This window comes from Falco rusticolus, chromosome 7, assembly GCF_015220075.1.
Source record: "Falco rusticolus isolate bFalRus1 chromosome 7, bFalRus1.pri, whole genome shotgun sequence".
NCBI classification, from domain to species: Eukaryota; Metazoa; Chordata; class Aves; order Falconiformes; family Falconidae; genus Falco; species Falco rusticolus.
Genome location: NC_051193.1, coordinates 49,689,404 through 49,710,822, shown reverse-complemented (window position 1 = coordinate 49,710,822; position 21,419 = coordinate 49,689,404). Strand labels below are relative to the sequence as shown.

Sequence of the window (21,419 nt, the reverse complement as noted above, 5' to 3'; positions counted from 1 at the left end):
CCAGAAGATGTGAGACTGACCTTTCTTTGAGCTTTGAACTTGCATGTGTGTTGTGAGGGGGAGGTAGATGAGAAGTGAAAGTTGTGGGACAGTTACAGTGTACAAACAAATAACATCTGGAAAAATAAACTAAGCCAACACTGTTATTAGAAAAAATGGGTGCTAGGTAAAAGTTGAGGGAAGGAGGTGAATCTGATGCAGTACTCTGAGCTGTAGTAGGCTGATGTTGTATGGCCCTGTCTGAAACCAGGCCTCTCCCTAACACATCTTTCCTGTAATTCTCATATTGATTTACACTGTGGCTCGGGTGGGGTGGGGGAGGAGTTGTTTGCTGACTGTGCCATAGAACAGGTATCTGTCTTTTACCTTTGTTTATTAAAGCAGGTCAATACTGAATATCCACCTTTAGTATCTCATTTCCTCTCTTCCAGAAAACCTGGTACCAAATATTTTTCTAGAGCTCTTTTTTGTTCTGCAGCTGTTGACATCTAAAGGCACTTCTACTGCAGAAGATGAAGATAGTGACCTTGAGGTCAATGAAAGAAGTAAAGGTAAGCACTAGTACTGAGCGGAAAGAATGCTACTTTCAAGGAATGATAATATGATACAGAGTAGTTGCCTTTAGCATGGACAGTTAGCCTTAAATTCCATGAAAATGGGACTTAACTGAAATGCTGACAAAAATCATGCATGTATGGGGAGTGCCTCTACCATATGATAACGTGGAGTTGCTAGATCTTGTTTGAATTGAGTTTTCTGCTGTTGTGTGAGATTTGCTGTAGCTACTTGCGAACACTGACTTTCAGAGAGAAGGATGCATATGCTAAAGTCTCTCTTCCATTGGTGCTTGCAACTCAGAAGTGCTGTTGATCTGATACGTGTTTCTTAAATTTAAGGTTGGGTTATAAGTGCACAGAATCTATCCATACAGATGTGTAATCACTGCGTTTGTTTTTTGGCAAATTCACACTTAGCTTGATGCAGTTAGTGCTTTGATATGGGTATATAAAAAACAAAACAGTGGCTTTAAGATGGGACAACGCCCACCTCTAGATGCCCCAGCTTGATTGACTTTTGTTTTGCCACTTACTGATTCTTAGGGGCTAAGATTAGGAACACGAAGTCTCCAGCTACAGGAGCAGCAGCTGGTGATTGGTTGCAGTCAGTCTGCTTTTCATCCTTGATCTGCTTACTGTTGGCCAGAAGGCTGAGTAGGAATCTTTTCTTCATACAGCATTAAACACTTCAGTTGCCTTTAGTACAGGAAGGATAGGGACGGGAGGATTTGTCTATTCAGGTGGCAGGGAATGGAAACTTGGGTAAATTAGATACTGCTCTGAAAGACTATTTCTGGATATGGCAGTTCCTACTTTCCTTGAGAGTTAATTGTTGTTGGTCTTTTAGTTTATAAATGGTGATAGATGCTGTTGTCTCATGTTTCTTTTTTTCCCTTAGAAGCACCAGGGAGACAGCATTTCCGAAGTGTGCACAATTGTGTTTATTTTGCTGTTCAAGTCTTGGATTATCAGTATGAGTGAGTTGAGTATTTTTTCCCCCTCTGCTTATGTCTGCAGATGTGTGAGATTAAGCAAGTGTGCTTGGATTTGAGAGCTTTTACCTTACAGGCACAGAGTTGTTAATTTCCCCTCAAAACATACAACTTGACCTGGATTTGGATATCTTGAGTTTTTCTTGCACTGGTTTGTCTACTGAACTTCAGTGTAATTGTGCAACAATGGGAGAGTCACGAGATTGTAACGATAAAAAATGGCCCTACAGATGCCAGTAGGATTTTACAGTGGGTGCCTGGGGCTTAGAAGTCTTTACTTGGGAGCCTCATAAAAAATGAGCATAAGCATGTCTTTAGGTCTGATAATGTGCTGTTTATGTCTGTCTGTCTGGGTTTTAACTATGTTGTCTTGGCAGAATTATTTCCCGTTTAGAAAAGGGGATGCTGAAGCTTTTGGCTGAAAATGAACGGATTGCATCTTTTTCTCCCACCTTGCATGAGAGGCTCAGGCAGGCTTATGAAAGCAGCACAGCCAAGGTAAGAATTGGCAGACCTTAACTGACGTTGCTTCAAACCTTTGTGGTGTTGCTCTTTTATCTGTGATGACTTTGATGTTAAATCTCATTCCTTCTACTTCAAGTATCTTGTTGTGTCATCTTTGGCAAGTGTCTAGAAACTACTTTTTTTTTCTTCTCAGTGGGTGAGTAAATTGCTAGGTCCAGTGATTGTTAGCTGCAAGCCACTGCTGGCTAGCCTTGCATTGTGCTTCAGGCACTGACCTCAACCAGTGACTTTAACAGGGTCAAATTTTGTTTGAGATTCTCATTTAATGAACATGGATCCCAGAAGAGTGATTGGTTAGATGCAATATAAGAGTGTAGTTTGGAAGAAGTGGAGTTGTTTCATACCTACAGACTCCTTTTAGGCAAGCGAAGCTTCAGAGGAGACCATGCAGCTTGTGAAAACTCATTTCCTGATCTGGGTTAGGAAACTAATGCTAAATGGTAGGAATGCCTTAATGTATTTTGTATCTTGTTTCATCTGTCTTTTAAAAATGGAAATGACTCTTGGCAAAGAAAGTAGTGTACTTTCTGAGACTAGGGCATTTCAATAGCTGAGCTTTTTAGTTAAAGCTGTAAATAAGGGCCTTTTGTTACTTGAAGGCATAGGCTTTTCAGATAGGAGAAAGAAGAATAATACAGGAATTTCCAGCTACTATACTGCATTGTCTGGAGCCCTGTATGGAAGGTACGCTTTGGCTGTTTGCAGATCATTCTTTCCAAGCTGTATCAATACTAGTTGCAATCTGTTCTGCAGAGATTTCTGAGAGAGAGACAAGGTGCTTCCACTCATAATGTTGAGTGATTCTGCCTCTGTAGTGTAATGTAGGTTGTAAAACTGTTGGTGTTTACTACAGTTAGCAACTGGGAAATGGCTAGTGTCTGAACAACTCAACTAGTGGTACTTGGTTTCCTCATCATGTCTTTTCCCTGTTTTTTCGAGATCTCATATTGTTGGATAAACTAGAGTCTTATGTTAGTCTAATGGCTGCCTTTATATTTTTAACAGGTGTCTCTCATGCTCCCATGCTCTGTACAGTCTGTTTCTTTCCAGCCGGAAACTGACAATCGCTCTAACTTTCCCAGTGACAGAGCATTTCACATATTTAAGAAACAAAGGTAAGCTTCTTCTACTGTTACTGTATGGCTCAGGGGGTGTAATCTTTCCATGATTGTGAACAAAGGATATTAAGAATGTCTCGTGTATACTACATGCTGTAGAAAAATCTTGAGTTTTCACTCTGATTAAAAAAAAAAAAAGAAAAAAGAAAAAAAAAGTCTTTGTCCATATTGACTGCAGGAGCTAAATGCTTAATGTCTTTAGAGAAGAACAGCCTAATTCTTCAGGAGTTAATGAGACTTCTGGTAAATGCCAGTACAGTGTGTCACCCTACTGGATTGCTTCTGCATATAAATCTGGTATGCTTTTATTCTTCCTGCCACCTCCCTCCATGCTTGCAGCAACAGGGTGAGGGGAGAATGGCAAGTTGTCTTGGTCCTTTTTTCTCTCCTCATAGGTATTATTTCATGTGGCTTATTCTTTCCTGCCTCTCAGTCTTCAGTATGTCTGGTAATGGGTGTTTTGGTCAGTCCGTCAGAGCTTGGGCATAACAAGCTTAAGCACTTGCTGTCAAAGACATGGAAAATGGAAACTCGCTGAAGTACCGCTAACATTAATGAGTTTTGCAAAGGTATCTGAATGCTTAGAGGCTCGACTTAAACTGAATTAGGTTCTTGCTGGGGAACTTAGGAGCAATTGAATATTCATTTGTTGTTACTTCAAATTTTGAAGAGCTTCATACCATTCAATGTCTTGATTCTCAGGGATATATTTTATGAACTGCTGCGTGAATGGGAGGATAACCATGAAAAAACTGGCTGGAACTTCGAAGGAGTGCTGGGCAACAAGATCAGGTAGGAGTCTTAATGAATGATTAAGCAACTTCAGCTAGCCCTTTAATGTAGCTGGATTGCTGGTAAAGCATACTAGACTCGGCGTACTAGCCTCAGCATCCTAAGTTCCATGTTCTCCCCAAGTCTTCTGCACTAATCTGTAGGGAGCTGTGCTTCTTGGAAGATGCTGTCCATATAAACTTGCTTCTGTATTTGGAAGTATCAACTCTTTATCTTGAAGAAACGAACCATAAGTGGCAAGGGCCTAATTTGATCAGTCTTGGTGTAGCTCTTTCCCTGTTCATAATCACAGGAAGAGCCACTGACACAACCAGTATGTTGTGGTCTGAACACTGTCCTTGTACACACGTGTGTGCATGTTTCCAATGCCCCACTCTTAAGTCTGGAGAAGTATGTTACCTGTTCAGAAACTCTTAGTGTATTGGCTCTGAAAACAAGACGATTGTGGCTCTTTCTTTGGAAAGCAGACTGGTTTATTCATTTATTGCTTTATCAAAATAGAATATATATAAAGAAGCTGTTACTGTTTTGAAAGTAGTTGCCTTTTGAGTTTCTGTCGTAGTCTTAACCACCAGCCTACTCCAAGTTACATGTATGTAGGTGAATTCGCCACAGGAGCAAAACAAGGCTGAGATTAAAACCAAGAAAATTTCCTTCTTTTAGGGCATCAGAAGCATTGCAGGTTTTGTTTTCTTACTTGCGTATGTGTGAACTCTCAACTTGCTGCTCTGTGCAGGGGAGAATGGGAGCAGAACGAGTTAAATTTTCTTCCTAAATAACATGATCATTGCAGAAAAGAGAGAGAATCTTTTTATCTCTACAGCTGTGTTTGCACTGCAGGTGCTCGGGGAGAGCTTTTGCTTACATGTTCAGCAGATGGGGCTCAGCACTTGGGAAACCTAGTTATAAAGACATTGCTTTTTGCAATGGACTTTGGAGATTGCTTTCTTAAAAGCATTTGTTTTTTTCTTTTCATATAGTTTGAGGTTAGAATAGGTTTTTTTGTACCACAGAAATCCAGTCAGCATTTTGTGATGTTTTCCTTCACAGGGCCATGATGGCTCACCTATCTGCAACCTGCAACCACAGCCATTTTGCCAGGCTCTTTCAGAAACAGCTTATCCAGGTAAATGACTTCTTTTTTTTTTTTTAATGAAGATATACATCAAAGCAGATTTGCACCTTCCTTTGCCTGAGAAAACAAACCATGTCTTGCAAGTTTCTTCGAGATTTTCTTATTGAAACTTTTTTGGAAGAGCCAGATTTTCAGGATGGGAATTTCCTTCCTCTTCCAGAAACAGAAATCAGTGGCAAATTACTGATGAACTCTGTAAATTGGGGATAAGGCACACTGAGCACATAATGAGCTGTAAGAATTCATTCTTCGTGGTTATTTACTTTGACCTGCTAATTTTAGAACAGTTACAGTTTTTAGAAATTGTAAGGATATATTTTGATATGTATCAAATGCAGAGGCTTGCCAGTTATGTTCATTAGCAACATAAGTGTACTACCTGCAGAGTCTGTAGCTGTTCTGTGTAACACTGCAGCAGCCTCTTTTTGATACAGTATTGCTGTTGTAGTTTACGGGGGGGGGGGGGGGGGGGGGGGGGGTTGGCCAGTTTTAAGCATCATCTGACTTCGCTGTGACTGAGAAATGAAGAAAGAAAAGATGCTTCTGATTGGAGTGTAGATATTCACTGTATTCTCTATAAATGGCTGGCTTATTTGTGGGCTCCTTTTGGTCTGATGTGTATGTTCAGGGAGATTGTGGGAAAGAGATTAGAGATGGACTTTGTTGCATCAACAGGACGACATTAGTCTTAGGTACTTGTAGTGAGTGGGTTTGCATGGCAATGTTTTTGTAGGGGGTGTGTGCTACAGGGGTGTCTTCTGTGAGAAGATGCCAGAAGCTTCCCCCATGTCCAATGAAACCAATGCCAGCCGGCTCCAAGATGGACCAGGCACTGGCCAAGGCTGAGCCTGTTAGCAAAGGTGGTAGTGTCTCTGTGATAACATATTAAGAAAGGGAAAAAAAAAATCTGCACCAGTGAGAGAGAGGAGTGAGATGATGTGAAAGCAGCAACTCTGCAGACACCAAGGTCAGTGAAGAAGGAGGGGGAGGAGGTGCTCCAGGCGCCAGAGCAGAGATTCCTTTGCAGCCCGTGGTGAAGACCGTGGTGATGCAGGCTGTCCCCCTCAGCCCGTGGAGGGTAACGGTGGAGCAGATCTCCACCTGCAGCCTGTGGAGGACCCCACACTGGAGCAGGTGGATCCCTGAAGGAGGCTGTGACCTGTGGGAAGCCTGCACTGAAGCAGGTTTTCCAGCAGGACTTGTGGACCCATGGGGGACCCATGCTAGGGCAGTCTGTTCCTGAAGGGCTGCACCCTGTGGAAGGCACCCACCCACGCTGGAGCAGTGTGTGGATAATTGTAACCTGTAGGACAGACTCACACTGGAGAAGTTAACGGAGAACTGTCTCCCATGGGAGGGACCCTACACTGCAGCTAGGGAAGAGTGTGAGGAGGAAGAAGTGGCAGAAACAACATGATGAACTGACTGTAACCCCCATTCCCCTGTGCCACTTTTGGGGAGGAGGCAGAGAAATCAGGAATTAAGCCCAGGAAGAAGGGAGGGGTTGGTTATGTTACAACTGGAGTACTGTGTCCAGTTCAGGGCTCGCAGGTACAAGAAAGATACAGACTTACTAGAGCAAGTCCAGCACGGCGCCACATAAATGTTTAAGGTACTAGAGCATTTTTTCGTGTGAGGAGAAACCGAGAGAGCTGGGACTGTTCAGCCTGAAGAAGAGAAGGCTCCAGGTTACCTTAGCACTATACACAAATACCTGATGGGAAGGAATGAAGAAGAGGGAGCCAAATTCTTCTCAGTAGTGGTCACTGACAGGACATGAGGTGATAGACGCAAACCGAGAAACAGGAAATGCCACCTGAACACAGGAGGACTCTTCTCTACTGCAGAAGCGGTAAAACATTAAAACAGGTTGCCCAGAGGGGTTGTGAAATCCCAGTCTGGAGACATTCAAAACCCACTTGAACATAGTCCTGGACAACCTGCTGTAGCTGACCATGAGTGAGCAAGAGGGTTGGAGATAATCCCAGATGTCCCTTCCAACCTAAACAGTTTTGCAACTGTGTGATTCTTCGAGTATTGAGTAGCATCTATGAGTTTGAGGGATGGGGGCGTTAATTTTTTAATTTTATTTAGCTCTGTGGAAACTCCAGGAAGACCTGGTCTGGGAATGCATATTGCAGTATCACAGTTCTTGGAGACTGGGCTAAAGATCCTACTAATTAGTTCGTTAAGACTATGCAAGTGATAGGTGTTCTCTTCACGCATCCACATGTAGCCTGCTAGATGTGCCTGAGTTGAACGTATAGATCAGAATTACATCTCTCAAGATCTCTAAGCTGTTCATGGCCAAGGTGGGTAGCATGTTTTGGCATGAAAAGAGACCTTCTGTATGTGGGCTGCCTGAAAAGGCCATGCTTGGATTACTCTGAAAACAAACGCTTGTGAGGAAGGGAGAATACGTGGCATGAGAGATGAAGTGAAATGATGCCTTATTACAGATTTTCTGCCTCACTACTCTTTCTATCTCCTGAAGATGTGTAAAGGTCCTGTTGGTGGTGGCGCAAGCTGGGGAGACGCCCCAGACCAGGATGTCCTTAATATGCTGGGTTCTGATAATCTGAGCCGTCTGAAGAGGCTGCAGGAAAGATTTGTTGTTCCTCAGAGCATCAGAGGTCCTTGTCCACCCCCTTCGTTCCCAGGGTGCCAGCAGTTCTTCAGGGACTTCATCCTCAGCGCAGGAAGGTTAGCTGCTCGTGGTTGCTGTTTCCTTCATGAAATGTGTGAGTGAGTGGGAAATACCAGCATGTTGCTCTTGTGGCGGGGAGTTGTCCAGAGAGCTTGAGGTGTGGTGTAACCTGGGCAGAGCGTATAAAAAAATTACTACGCTTCGTGTTCTTGGCCAGCATGCGTGGTGAACGTGTCAATAAGCAGGCAGGTTCTGTCTGGGGCATGGAATGTGTATGTGTGCTACGTTAGGCTAGACTATATGGTAATAATTTTCCTTCTATAAAACCATAATATCTTGTCACAGGCCATCAGCATTTCCCAGTGCCGAGGCTTGCAGTGCTGCCTAGCAGGGGCACCGGACTGGCCAAGTTTTTCTTGTGTGGTAGTGCACGAAGCTAAGGAGTTACAGGATGGAGCCAGGTTCATGGTTTTGTTTAATGAGTTTTACACAATCCACAGCATGGAGGAGTTGTGATCTATGGGAGATTTGACTCTTCAGTTATTTTACAGCTTCCTCGTTTGACAGACCCATATTATTATCCTTATGCTGGGACTTGCTAAATAGTGTTTGTTCAAAAACAAGTATAAAATAAGAGTGGAAAAGAAAGGGGTTGGCCAGTACTAGTCTTGTCCTTTGCTTTCTTGTCTGTCAGCCTGTCTGCTGATGCTTGATGCAACTCATGAGACAAGCTTGGAATTTTGCATTGTGTTAGTTGAGGTTTTACTGCTGTTTTCAGCCCAGTCTGACTCAACATCTTTTGCTGAAGTTACCAGTTCAATCAGCACCTGATGGACAGTCTGTGCCTGAAGATACTTGAACTGAATGGCCTTACTCTGGTGGAGCATGAACACAGTGATGGAGAAGCAGATATGGATGAACAAGTAAGCTTGTTTTTTTGCAAACACATCTGGCAGGAATTTCCCTGAGCTTTTCCAGTACCCAGAGAATTACTGGCTTGATTGTGAGTTGCCTAGAGCTTCCACTGCTGTATTTGCAGGACAAGAGCTTCTTCATTTGGTTTTATCATTTACTTGTGGTTTTTGGGATGCTTCATAGAACTGTGTCGGAAGAGGATAATGCACAATAGTTTGAAAAGTGAGAGCCTCTTCTTAGGTAGTTAGTACCCTGTGTTAGATCAATTAAATAGTTGAGTCCAGTTGTTGGACTTAGTTGCAATAGCTCCTTGTTATTTTTCATGTAGAAAGATTTTAATTAGAATGAATTCGTAGTCATCCCTGTTCATACCCGTTCGTACGTTTCTGCACTCATCTATACCTATCAGAGGTGTCACAGCTCATAGTCTGTTAGGAAAGTAGTAGCCAAAGGCTCATGTAAACTTGCAGAGCAGTAGTGGTATAAAGGAGACGAGAGGAGATCAGTTTTCTGCCTTCTCGTTGACTCCAAAGTTGTTAATATGAAGATAGATTGAATAGCTGCTTGTTTTGGAAAGCTCTTGAATTAATTTCTTCTCACTGTAAGTGAAGCAGTGGAGGCAGAAGGAATTTAAAATGATTAATATCTAGTTTGGAAATTTAGCTTTATTAAAAGAAGTGATGAAGCTATGTGGTCCTTTTACATGAAGGGACTGGAAGTTTAGTGTAGGTAGTTGCTTTACCAGTTTAGGGTGGCAGTGCCCCAGCTTGCTTTTCTCCATTTCAGGATGAAAAGAAGCGTTTCACCGTGGTCCTGTTAAGCCTACGACTTCTCGCCAAGTTCCTGGGGTTTCTTGTTTTCTTGCCATATCGCACTGTGGAGCAGCCAACCAGAGACTTGCAAGACTCTGCAGTAGCATTAAGAAACAAAGTAAGGAACCAAACTCTTCTAAGAAGTCTAATACGACCTTTTGCTTGACAGGCAGGTTTTCTAATCCGAGCAGGGGATTATGAATAGTTACGCCCTTTCAAAGCAAGCCAGTGGTTCCTGGGCTGGTGTTACACTGTTCTGTGCCCCTGCTGCACATGCTGGGATTGGGAACAAAGGAAAGGAGAGTTTCTGTAAGCTAGAAAAGAGGGAGTGAATGCACTGATGGTGAGGTACTGAGTCTTCTGTTATTTCTGCTAATCTGTCATACCAGAACTCTGACCGTGCCAAGGAGGCTTGTATTTATGGTGTAAAATCCCGCTACCAGGAATGTTTTTGTTAGTTTTGCACCTGTCTCCTAGCAGTATGTCATACTGAATGCAAGGAGGCAGGGCTTAGACCTTGAGTCCACTTGTACATAGCCAGGCATGCAGCCTTACTTCTGAAAGTCCCGTGGGACCTCAGGTTGTCATCATGATGTGTTTTTTACTTCTACACATGTGCAGAGAAATGTTTTAACTAGCCAGAAAGTCACCTCTTACTTGTATAAAAGGTGAAATCCTAGAAAGAAAAGTCAAGATGTAGATAACATTTTTCTAAGTATCAAAAGGTAACTTCAAAGCTGCTGCTTTAACTTCTGTTGTCCATAAAGACCCTGCCTGCACTGGATGTATTAATGCTTCTGAGACAATCTATTCGGGATCAACGTTCTATCCTCACTATTCCTTGGATTGTGGAGTACCTTTCCCTCGTGGATCATATTGCTCCTTTACTTGATTACTACAGGAAAGTATTTTGTCTCTTGCTGCAGGTATACAGGTAAGAGCCTGGGAAAGTATATTTATCAAGAACTTTTCTGTGAACGTTTGCTTATTTAGTTGAGGTGCCTGGCGTTTGAGAATGCATGCTGGCCCTAGTTTGAGATTCTATTAGAAGTACATTTTTTTGTGTGCATAAAGCTGCAAAAGGAGCACATCCTAAACTCAGAGATTACTGTTTGATTTAAATATGTGAGTTTTCATTAAGGAAACAAAATTCTTTAGATCCCCACTTACTCATTCTGCAGATGGCAGCTGTGAATTTTAAATGTTGAATTTGAACCTTAAACCTGCGAAATTTCCTGGGCCTAAGTAATGCGCTAGTTTTATTTCCTATATACATGAGGAAAACTTGAAGCACATTCTAGAGAGTTAGTTAACGCTGGCTTTTCCAGCGTAAGCTTAAAACAGCATGTTATTCAGATGCATACATCCATAAAAGTAGAGCTTGCTCTCCACTCCTTTAAGCATACAAGTAAGGCATGTGCACATGGTGACAAACAGTGTAATTGGGAAGTGAGCGGTATCAGATTTTTTTTCCTTAATGAAAACGAAGCTACTGTAATCTAACACTTTCTGTTGCTGCTTTTGCTTCCTGGCAGGTTAACGGTCCTTTCTGAAGATAAGGAGATGAGTTTCCTGAACAAGCTGCTGATACTTGCAGTACTGGGTTGGCTTTTTCAGGTAGTCTCTCCTGTGTGTACACAGCTCTTCCCTGAAGAAAAACCTGGGCACAGAACTCAGTAGAAAACAGTATTAAAATCAGCTAAAACAGTGCAAAACAGTAGTTTGTTGTTTTGTTGGGGTCTTTTTACAGTCATGTGGACTTTCAAAGAATCCTCTGTATTGTAATGGAGAATTATTTTCCTTTAGTGGAAATGTGTAACGCAACATTTTTTTTCCAATATGAATTCTAATTGCTGCTGAAACATATTATGTACTTGGAAATCTGAATCTTGTAAGCAAATTCACAGCTCATTCCTGTTAGAACTGGAAGCTCTTGTCACAAACATGGAGTGCTAGCTGGCAGCATTGAATTCCTGGGGAATTTTTTGTCTGAAAAAGGGATGGGAGGTGATGAACTTCTAAAATCCTTCCATGCCTCCAGTTGGAAGCAAGGTAACTGCTTAGCAGGAACCTGCTGGAAGGGTGAAAGGTGCTGTCTGGGGAGGGTAAGGAAGGCAGTTTCTGTTATTGTGGTCAAACTATATCTTTAATTCTATGGAAAGGTTCTCCATAGGGCAGAAGAGAGGACCCTTAGTGCTAGTTATGTTTTGTGTGGGTGGCAGGTTGGTGAGATTTTACTGTCCTTTTTATCAGAAATGGTGTCAGTTACTGACTGATGGTTTGGGTTGTAACTGCTGGGGTTTCTGTTTCAGGTTCCGTCAGTCCCTGAAGAGTTGTTCTTTACCACTGATGTCAGGCAGGAGGGATTGATAATGGATACTGTGACATCTGCTGAGGCTTTGGTGAGTTAGTGCAGTAGCAAGTCCTCTGAATCTGTGGGTAAGGGTAGATCAACCATGGCCTCAGGAGTTTTATCAAGAACTTGGCTTCAGTGCAGCTGCATTGAGCGTGTGTAATCCAATAGATGTGATGCCCCAGTTTGTCCAGGTGCCTTAATTGCATTGTGCCCTGGATTGTAAACTGTGTGTGTTACAGCTCTGGGGCTTTTGTCCAGCAGGAGCCATCTCACCTGCTGCAATGGCTTGCAGAATAGGTGTGCCAAGTTACGCTGGAGGGTCAGATGCTGTTTTCCTACTCACTGGTTATTGCAGTACAAGGTGAGCTGATAGCACTGTAGCTTCCCAGAAATAAGCCATAGTAACGGTGAACTCAACAGAAATAGTAAGATGGGACTATAAGAGTAAGGTTGCTGTCTTTGGAGTTATCTGTTTTCCAGTTGCACGATAAAGGGTAACTGAACTGAAAATAGTATGAACCAGCAGAAAAGGAGGTGAGTTTATGGCACGTGTGATGTTTCTGGTAAGTCCCAGACATGCAAAAGAATACATGGTATTCCTTAAAAAATGAGCAGTGTGTTTGCTAAGATACAGGTGTATCTTGTTCTAACTAGAAAGTTCTGTTTTGCACTCTCTCTTCAGTGTCACAGATAATACGCAGAGATCAACTGGTTTTCTTCTTACTTTTTTTTCCCCACCAAATGAGTGCAGTGTACGCTGCCTGCATGGATGGGATCTGAAGTTGCTTTTCCTCCCATACCTCTGGCTGTGCTGTGTAATACTGGGGTGACATTACTCTGCAGTGTGGTGTTCCAGTGAGACTCGGTGAAGACACTTGCGGAGGTGTAACACGTAGCAGATGTGTCTCATTTATTCTTCTCCATGGACAGGTTTCTCTTTTACAAGTAGCAGCTGTTGCCAACGGTCCTTGTTGCCTTCTGTAATCATCAGTTTTCAGCTGGGCTTTGACTAAATGTAGAGCAGCTCAGTTGTGGCTTGGACTGAATGCTTGGGCTGCAGCGTTCATAATTTTACTGTGGATTTGGAATCCATTTATCTTTTATTGTTTTCATGGAAAGACAGTTCTGAAACCTGCCTGTGACTATGCACGTGGGATATCTGACTTGCTGAAGACTGATCCTTTCCTGCTGTGTCCTTTCAGCATTTCCTTCCTTTTCTCACCAGGACTCTGTACCCTTGGTGGATCAGCAGTTACTTTATACCTGCTGTCCCTATCTTGGTGAGTATTTTATTTGCTATATAAATAAAATATATTAGTATCTATCTGTATTCACTTACGCTTTTTATTTTTATTTATATTTCTCCTTTGGCATTGTGAGTCCTCAGATCATCTTTCTTGCCCCTCCTCACAACTTCAGGTCTCAGTTGTGTTTGAGTCAACCTTGGTAAAAAGCTGTATTGCAGAAGCTCATGCAGCTGTGAATAATATCTGTTGAAATTGTGGGAGGGAGGCTACACAGTCAGGATAGCTGATCTACAGAGCTTGAATGCAGAGGGACAGGGGAACTCATCCTTCACAAACTGGAAGGAAACATTATAAGGAGTAAGTGTATAACTTTTCCATCCCAGGGTGTAGGGAAAGATGTTTGTACTGTGAGGAATGCCTTGATCCTTGGGCGTATTTCTGCTGCTAGGCAGAGGGGAAGAATCCTTTTGTGCCTTGGTGCTTTATCAAGTTGATGTTTGAGGTATCTTTTTCCTGGGATCTGACTGCCATTGGTGAAATCCCTCTCTAGACAACAGTCCCACCCAGATGCTGGGATGGTGCTCTGCTTCTTGGGATTTAGCTGCTAAGAAAAACTGTCATGTTAAACCTGTATCATGAAGCTTCTAGGGGTCAAACATGTCTTCAGGCTTTTCCCCAGGTATTTTCTCCTGACCCTTTTGGAATTTTATGTAGCTGCTTGCCTTGTAGTCCTTGTAGACTTTACAGTTCCCGCTTGGCATGCTAAAAAGGGATGCGTAGAAATCACCGCTCCCTGATCCTTTTGAACAAGTCCTATGTACCAGGGAGCTTTTTGGAAGCTTCGTCATTTATCATCAGAGCCTTGCCTGCCTTGCTGTGCCCTGCTGGTTAAATGGGTGGGATGCCCCTCTGCTCTTCTGGAACTTCACCTGTTACAGAAGCTGAGAGAATCTGCTCTGGAACCAGGACTGGCAATGCGAAAGGCTCTTGAGTTTTGATTTGTTTCCTTGCTTATGGGGATGATGACTGCTTTTGTGTCTTTTTCCTGTACAGGTGAGCTGCGGAAACTACTTGCCTCTTTTGTGGCTGGCAGTGGAGCAAAAAATGGTGGCTTTATGAGGAAAATCACTCCCACAGCAGCAGAGTCCTTGGCACCCAAGGCATCTGTCACACAGCGGAAACTGCAGGTATTGAAATAAAGGAGTCACAAGGGGAAGCAAGGCAGGAGAAATTGTGTGAGGGTAGGGTACACAGTGGTATCCTAATGCCAGGGAAAGAAAAGAATGGGCAGCAGCAAATGTTGTGTTAAACAGTCAGGTATCCTTACTTCTCATTCTTCTGTTATAGTAATGTGGCTGGGATACTGTGTGGTTGTTGAAATCCAGGTAACTTCAGTAAATGTTCTTGCAATTGGAACAAATAGCCTAAAAGTTGGTGTGTTTCTCATACTCTTGTTTTGGTTAGATTAGAGCCATGCTTTCCACCAAAAGAATGAACTGTGTAGGAGCTTACAGGATTACCAGCCTGTAATTAAAAGAGAGGATTCTTTTTAAAAACAAATCCTGTGTGGTGACCCATTATTAGTAGGTGCTGTCAGAACTCTCCCGTTCTTCCCTTTACTGGGCTTTTGCTTTTGTAGCTTCGTAAGCCCTGATAATGAGCTTTGGGTTAAATGATTAGAAGGAAATAGGGAGCAAATACTTTACAGGGGTGCTGAATGGTACAGTAGCAGAAAATTCTAGTGTAGGCAAATTGCATGCCTTTTAGCACAATTCCAGACAGTAGCTCTGTCCACCCCTGTGCTGAGGAGAGGAGGATCTGAGTGGAATGCTCTAATCAATTGTAGCATTTTTCTCTTGAACAGGTAGAGCTGGAACAAGCTTTCTTCCACAACCAGCCTCCCTCCCTACGGAGAACAGTTGAATTTGTGGCAGAGAGGGTGGGATCCAATTGTGTCAAGCATATCAAGTAAGTGCTCGTGATCTATTCTGTGACTGAAGAAGTAACTTTACACTAATGAGACAAAATGTTGATCCTTTAAAACTTTGTATGGGGGAAAGAAAATTTTCCTTCGAAGTATGCTGTATAGCAGAACACCAATGCTATAAAAGGCTAAGACAGTGGGGTCCAGTAACATCTGATTGCCATCGTAGAGGGGAATTTGTGAAGGGATGCAGAGAGGAGGCTTATATGACTGTGGGACACCTGGAATGTGAACATAGTGCAGCATTTTGAGACTTTATATCCCTTTCAGAACATTCTTGCTAGTGATAGGAAAATCTCAGGTCAGAAGGGGCCTTTGGAGGTCATCTGGTCCAAACTCCTGCTGAAAGCAGGGCCGGTTTTCAAGTTAGATCAGGTTACTTGGCACCTTTCCCAGCTGAGTTGTGGAAGTCTCTAAGGATGGGGATTCAGCACCTTCTTAGGGCCATGTTCCAATGCTTAATTTCCCCAGACTTTGTCAAAAATGTTTCCTTATATCCTACCAGAATTTCCCTTGTTTCAGCTTGTGTGTATTGCCTGTCAACCTTTAGCTGCATACTTCCTGGAAGAGTCTTGTTCTTTCTTCTCCCTTTACCTTCTCTTCTCCAGGCTAAATGAAACTGGCTCCCCCAGTCTCCTTTCAAGTCTTGTGCTCCAGCATCCCAGCTATCTCGATGTTTTTTTTCTTTTCTCCTGCAGTCACTCAAATTATCGATGGCTTTCTTGTACTGGGGTCCCAAAGCTGGACAGGGTACTCCAGATGCAGCCTCACAGCACCACGGGAAGCAGTAACTTCCCTTGACTTGCTGGCTGTCCTGTTGCTAATGTCAGCCCTGTATAAAGCTGGCCTTCTTTGGACACTGCTAACTTATTTAGCTTGTCTACTGGGAACCCCAGATCCTTTTCTGCAGAGCTGCTCCCTAGCCAGTAGACCCCAGCCTGTACAGGTGCACAGTCACCACCCCACTGTCAGCCCTTTTCTCCGCCTTGTCACAGTCCTGAGTGGCAGCCCTGCCCTCCAGCATGTCACTCCTGAGCTTGCTGAAGAGTTTGCACTGTCCTGTTGTCCAGTGTGTTGAAGACAGTAAAATGATACCAGCCTACAGGAATGTTGGTGGTAGTGGGCTGCTGTGGACAGTTTTGAACTTCTGACCACTGTCCATGGCTTAAGAGTATAAGGGTATTGTTGCCAGAAAAAATACCTGTAACCATATATGTTTCTATTAAAACCTAAAGGCTTTTGACTCTTGAGTCTTAGTAATATTTTTATATCTTCATTGCTGCTTTCTTCCTTACAAAAAGAGCAAGGAGATGGTACAGTACTGAACGCAGCGTGATTAACTGGTTTTTTTAGCAGAGTTTTATTGCATTTGAGATGGCTATCCCCCTAAATCAGGGAGGACAGCTGGTTACAGTCAGTGTGCACTGTTTCTTGCATTGATTTCAGTCTCTCTGATTGTTCTTGTCTTTTTACAGGGCAACACTGGTAGCAGAGTTGGTTCAAAGGGCTGAAGTCATGTTGCAAGATAAAGTGAAGGAGGATGCTAATCATGACAAACTGCTTGAAGAGGTGTGCGCTCATCTGTATGAGGAAGGGGCCCAGGCACTCATCAAAGGCAGAGAGTAAGGAGGAAAAGTTATTTAAACTTCTGCCTTCCCTTCTGGTCTTATTGAGGAATCTATAAGCCTAATTTGGCTTGGCCTGTCATGCTCAGGTTCTGGTGGTTATAATCCCTGACCTCTGCTCTTCTTAGGGTGACTGTCTGCTGTGCCTCCAGCCAGTTAATCGTATTTGTAGGAAGGAATAAAGGTGCTGTGTGTCCCTCTGCATCCAGCTCCAAGCGGACATCCACTGCAGCTATTTTATTTCCCCTGTTTGGAAAACTGAGTATTGCAGCTTGGTGGCTTGTAATCGCTCTTTCTTTGTCTGGTTCTTTTGGTCTGAATTATTTCACTGCAGTCTTCCAACTGGTTTTGACTGTGAGAGAACATGTGAAAGTTGCTACGGTAACCTCTGAGTGTTGTCCAAGAACTTTGACTAATGCTGCGGCACGTTTTCTTTCCTTTCTTGCAGATTTTGCAAAAAGAAGGGTCCTGAGGCAGTAAGGGTGTTATTGCCAGAAGAGACATCTGCAGCAGTATGTATTTCCATTAAAACTTACTAACTAAAGGCCTTGACTTTCAGTCTGGACCCATTACCATTTTTCCATTGCTGCTTCACTTATCCATTAATGGCTTAGGATGTTGGAATCTATTGATGCCCTCACGTGAGGACTAATAGCTAAGGAGAGTCACCTCTGCCAGGCTGCCTTGGGTATTCTGGGGACCCTAGCCAACAGCTAACTGTTGAGACTAGAATGGCATATAAATTGCCTTCATCTTGTGAGGATATCTCATTGTTTTAGCATCAGCTGCCTCAAGAGTTGATAGGGTCTGTATGGGGTTGATGAGGTTTGAGAAATCAAAATGGGTCAGTCCTATTGCTCAGACTAGCAGTTCCCACAGAGGTGGTGGTCCTCTATTTAAATGTTGCATGTCAGATTTTAAGCTTTATCCCCTGTAGACCTCCTTCTGACTTCTCACTGACTCTGGTGCTGTGGCTGGTAGTAATCTTCTATCACTTGTTATCCTTCCTGTAAGGTTTTAAGTAGTGCAGAAGACATTGCAGTGGAACTGGCTACTGAGAAAGCCTGTGGCTGGCTTTCTGCCAACATTGCAGGTGAGTCTCCTTGCTCTGAACGGGGGCTTCTGACCTGTGTATTGTACTCTTCTTCTGAGATCAAGGGGTAGAATTTATTCCAGTGGTATAAAGTACTCGGCCCTACTCATTTTTCTTTTAGTGGGAAGTATGCAGTTGTTCTGTCCCTCCTTGTTTAGAAATAAGAGGAATGATTTCTAGCTCCAGGAACCTTCTTCAGGGACTTTTCAGGCTTGGCCCGTGTAAGTGATTTTTAGTTACGGAGGCTCGTAGGATGGTGAGAATGAATGCTGTGGAAAGCTTCTTCTAAAATGTCATCCAGGCTGAAGTTGTCTTAGTACTTCAAATGAATGATACAGATGGCTGCTCTTTCAAGCCACCTTCTGGTCCACATGTACAAGGTCTTTCTGAAGTGTTTTATAAAACAAACTCCTCTTGGACTGGGTGTGTGTTCAGCAGGCTGAAGGCAATTGTGGTCCTTTCACTCTGTAATAGTGCTCTGGCAGCTCCTCAGAATCTCTGAAAACATGTTGTTTCAGGAGGTTGTGCCAAGAATCCAGGGAGGAATATCCAGCACCATTTGCAGCGGCAGCAGGAGTTTAGTGTTTTGGATGCTGGTCAAAACTTATTTTGGTAGAAAAGTGTGGTTTTCATGGGCACAGTGGTTGAACTGGTATGATCACGCTGATTCAGCTTTCTGCTTTGGCATTGCTTCCTGGCTTAGTTACTGTGTTCATTAAACCTGCTGAAATATTTTCATAAAAAATGAGATGGGTTGCCAGTGGTACCTGATGGTAACGAGTGGCTGCCTTTTAGAGCTGTGGGTTAACACGCTCCACCTTGTGCCTGTGCCCCTGCCCATTAAATATAACAGGAGCTGGGGGGGGGGTTGAAGATGTAAACTCTCGTTTCCTCATTTGCCGTGGCCCTCAGAATGAGAGGCTAAGATGGGTAGCGTTTGGAGACAGTTGTCTGCCTCGCTGAAGAGAAAAGCTGAAGTAGTCTGGATTTGTTCCCTGTTCTTTATAGCACTCATCAAAAGAGAAGTGAAGGCAACCTTCAACAGGATGCTCAGGGTCCCAGGATTTCCCTTGCCTGGTGAGGATGCTCTGGAGCCGAGAAGGGACTGCCCTCCAGGCTGTCAGCACTGTGCCCAGTTTCCCTCCCAAATCATCAATGAGATTAAGGTACGCAGGGTTCGCTTCCTGGCTTGCCCAAACTCCCTTTTTATTTTTCACATTGGTGATTTTTGTTTGTTGTTGTGGTTGGGGTTTTTTTGTTGGGTTGGTTGGTTTTTGGTTTTTTTAGAAAGGGGTATTCTGGTTCTAAGGATCTGGCTGTGAGTGTTCAGGAAGCACGATGAAAAGGTCTCATGTTTTTTCATCCCTCTGTTTGCTGTCTGTGTAGATCAGAGTTCCCTGGTCAGGAGTACTGTCTCAAACACAGGATTTTTGGTAGCATGGCAGCGGCCTGTTTGACACGAGTAGCATAGAAACCCTAGTGTGGGGAGTGTTACATACAGCTGTATGCTGAAGAGTCAGCATATTGAAATGGCTACTTTTTTGTAGACCTACTCTTTTTATGGAGAGTCTCCTGGCCTCTCAGGAGTTCAGAGTAGTTTCTGTTGGTCCTGTCAGTTCTGTAGAACTTGGTAAACTGTCCCATCTTACATGGTAGGAATTCTACATTGAATTAAGTGTCAGATGGATCTGTACAAATCTGTTGAAAGACTTTTGCCAGTCTGCATCTGCACCTTTGTTCAGCTACAGTAAGGGAGAACCAGAGTATCTTAAAAAGGTGATGATGGTATAGGCTTAATTTCAGCCTTAGGTCTAAACAATTTTCTACTCGAGCTGGTTCAAATTACATTTTAGTCTTTTCTCCCAGGCTTTTAAAAGGGCTATGCTTTTTAAAAAAATCATGCAGTTATATAACCTGCATGAGTAACCCGTGAGGAAAAGAACTGTAAAAACCTCACTTTTTTACCATTACATGTTCTGCCTTTTTTTTTTTTTCCTGTTTCTTGTCTGTTTGAGCAATGATACTGGATCTCACTGCCATTCCCAGCGTCTGTATAAGAATGACTACACATCCTTTAATGCTTTCTTGCTTGAGCTAAAATAAAGAGGAGGTAAAGTGAGGAAACCAAGGGCCTTTTTAATAAACTGTTGCTTTTTGAAGATCCAATATCTTGAGATACAGCTTCTAAATTTTTTTTCTTTTGTTTTCCATCCTGGATTTCTGATACTGGATGGTAAGTTGCTGGTGATGGAAAGCACTACCACATGAAAATTGTCTAAGCCAGTTTTCACACCGTAACCCTGTTAGCGCTCTTCATACTCAGCTTTGTGTTGACACTGAAGCTACCTTGACAGTGTAAGAGGACTCTGCATTTCTGTAGCACTTCTACCCTGGGCTCGCTTGCTGTGATACCACATCTACCAAGAGCTTTGGGAGCTAGTTTCTTTTAGGAAGGATGAACTGGTTGCCCTGGTTGACGTTGACTTTGACTTCATAACATTAGCGAGAACTATGGTAGAAAAATCAGACCTAGGTGAGGTTGTGAAAAAATCAGCTTTAATCTGTCTTTTGAAGTGAGTAGGATACAAGCTTAATTTTGCTACTTTATTTTTTTTTAATGAGGACCTGAGGACTGTCTGAACTGCTTTATCAAGGGTCCAATCTGTTTGTGGAAGTGCAGGTTACTAATAGGTGAATTACTGCTGTCTTTTTTTATCAAGGATGTGCTCTGTGTTGCTGTGGGCCCACGGGATGAGGGTGAAGTGATTGACTACGCCTGGCTGGAGTGCTTGCTAGGAAGACTGAGTCAGACACTTCAATGCAGAAAGGTAGAAGAAGTAAAAAAGCAACAAAACTCCCTTTGGACTGCTTTGAGCTCTCTCCATACCTGTAAACTTGTTAGCTTCCCTTGCCTCACAGTTGAGTTCAGTTGAGTGTTTTTTGTTGGAGTTCAAATGTGACAAAGTTGAACTGTTTTTTGTTTTTTTTTTTTATACTGTAGATCTGCTTGTTATTTCAAGTTAGCCTTTGTGGGTCCCCTTTTCATGTATGATCTTTTCTTGTCTTTCAGTCTTTAATGGTTTCCTGATTACAGCTCTGTGCTTCTTGCTGTAAATTGCCTGCTCTTTTCTGATATTTTTATCCCTTGTGAAGCCCTGTTTTGTCCAGTCTGCAGTATGGGGACAAAGATACAACTTTTTTTTTGTATTTTCCAGTTTATGTGTCCCACATCAGAACAGCAGCTGGCAAAGTGCACAGTTGAGTTGGCTTCTTTGCTAGGTAAGTCAGTCATGATAAGCTATTTAAGACGGAAATCTGTTATTACAGTTCTCTTAAGTCCTTGGGGTCAGAGACTGCAGTATTTCGAGTTCGTGGATGTTTGATTCTTTTGCTCTCACTGAGTCTGCAGATTTTTTTTCTGTCAGATTGAGTGGTTGGTCTTATTCCCTTCCACCTTCTGCTAAACAGCCTTATACTGTGACTAACCGTCCTTCAGGTCCGGTGTTCTTGTTCACATCTCCATTGTTATTTATTGATACCTTCATTTAAACGTGTGTTACGTTTTCCAGTATTTCCACCTCAGAAAAGTTGCAGCTGAGTGTTTTTTTCCCCTAAAAGTAA

The 21,419-nt window shown here is 42.9% G+C and overlaps 1 protein-coding gene across 4 annotated transcripts in view; it reads left to right on the top strand.

The window, feature by feature from the left end:
• The window catches only part of CDAN1 (codanin 1), a 33,448-nt gene that overhangs the window by 7,624 nt on the left and 4,405 nt on the right, over nt 1-21,419 (top strand). For 2 of the 4 annotated variants that reach the window (XM_037393595.1, XM_037393596.1), the window contains exons 5-25: nt 432-551; nt 1,456-1,534; nt 1,927-2,047; nt 3,080-3,189; nt 3,895-3,984; nt 5,035-5,110; nt 7,614-7,822; nt 8,575-8,689; nt 9,468-9,611; nt 10,261-10,427; nt 11,029-11,110; nt 11,806-11,895; nt 13,075-13,129; nt 14,150-14,283; nt 14,961-15,064; nt 16,556-16,702; nt 17,154-17,217; nt 17,720-17,798; nt 18,807-18,964; nt 20,519-20,626; nt 21,014-21,077. In XM_037393595.1, the coding sequence (XP_037249492.1) occupies nt 432-551; nt 1,456-1,534; nt 1,927-2,047; nt 3,080-3,189; nt 3,895-3,984; nt 5,035-5,110; nt 7,614-7,822; nt 8,575-8,689; nt 9,468-9,611; nt 10,261-10,427; nt 11,029-11,110; nt 11,806-11,895; nt 13,075-13,129; nt 14,150-14,283; nt 14,961-15,064; nt 16,556-16,702; nt 17,154-17,217; nt 17,720-17,798; nt 18,807-18,964; nt 20,519-20,626; nt 21,014-21,077 (2,316 nt within the window). Of the gene's footprint in view, nt 1-431; nt 552-1,455; nt 1,535-1,926; nt 2,048-3,079; nt 3,190-3,894; nt 3,985-5,034; nt 5,111-7,613; nt 7,823-8,574; nt 8,690-9,467; nt 9,612-10,260; nt 10,428-11,028; nt 11,111-11,805; nt 11,896-13,074; nt 13,130-14,149; nt 14,284-14,942; nt 15,065-16,555; nt 16,703-17,153; nt 17,218-17,719; nt 17,799-18,806; nt 18,965-20,518; nt 20,627-21,013; nt 21,078-21,419 lie in introns of all 4 variants that reach the window. The other 2 variants (XM_037393594.1, XM_037393593.1) reach the window with 1 other exon arrangement.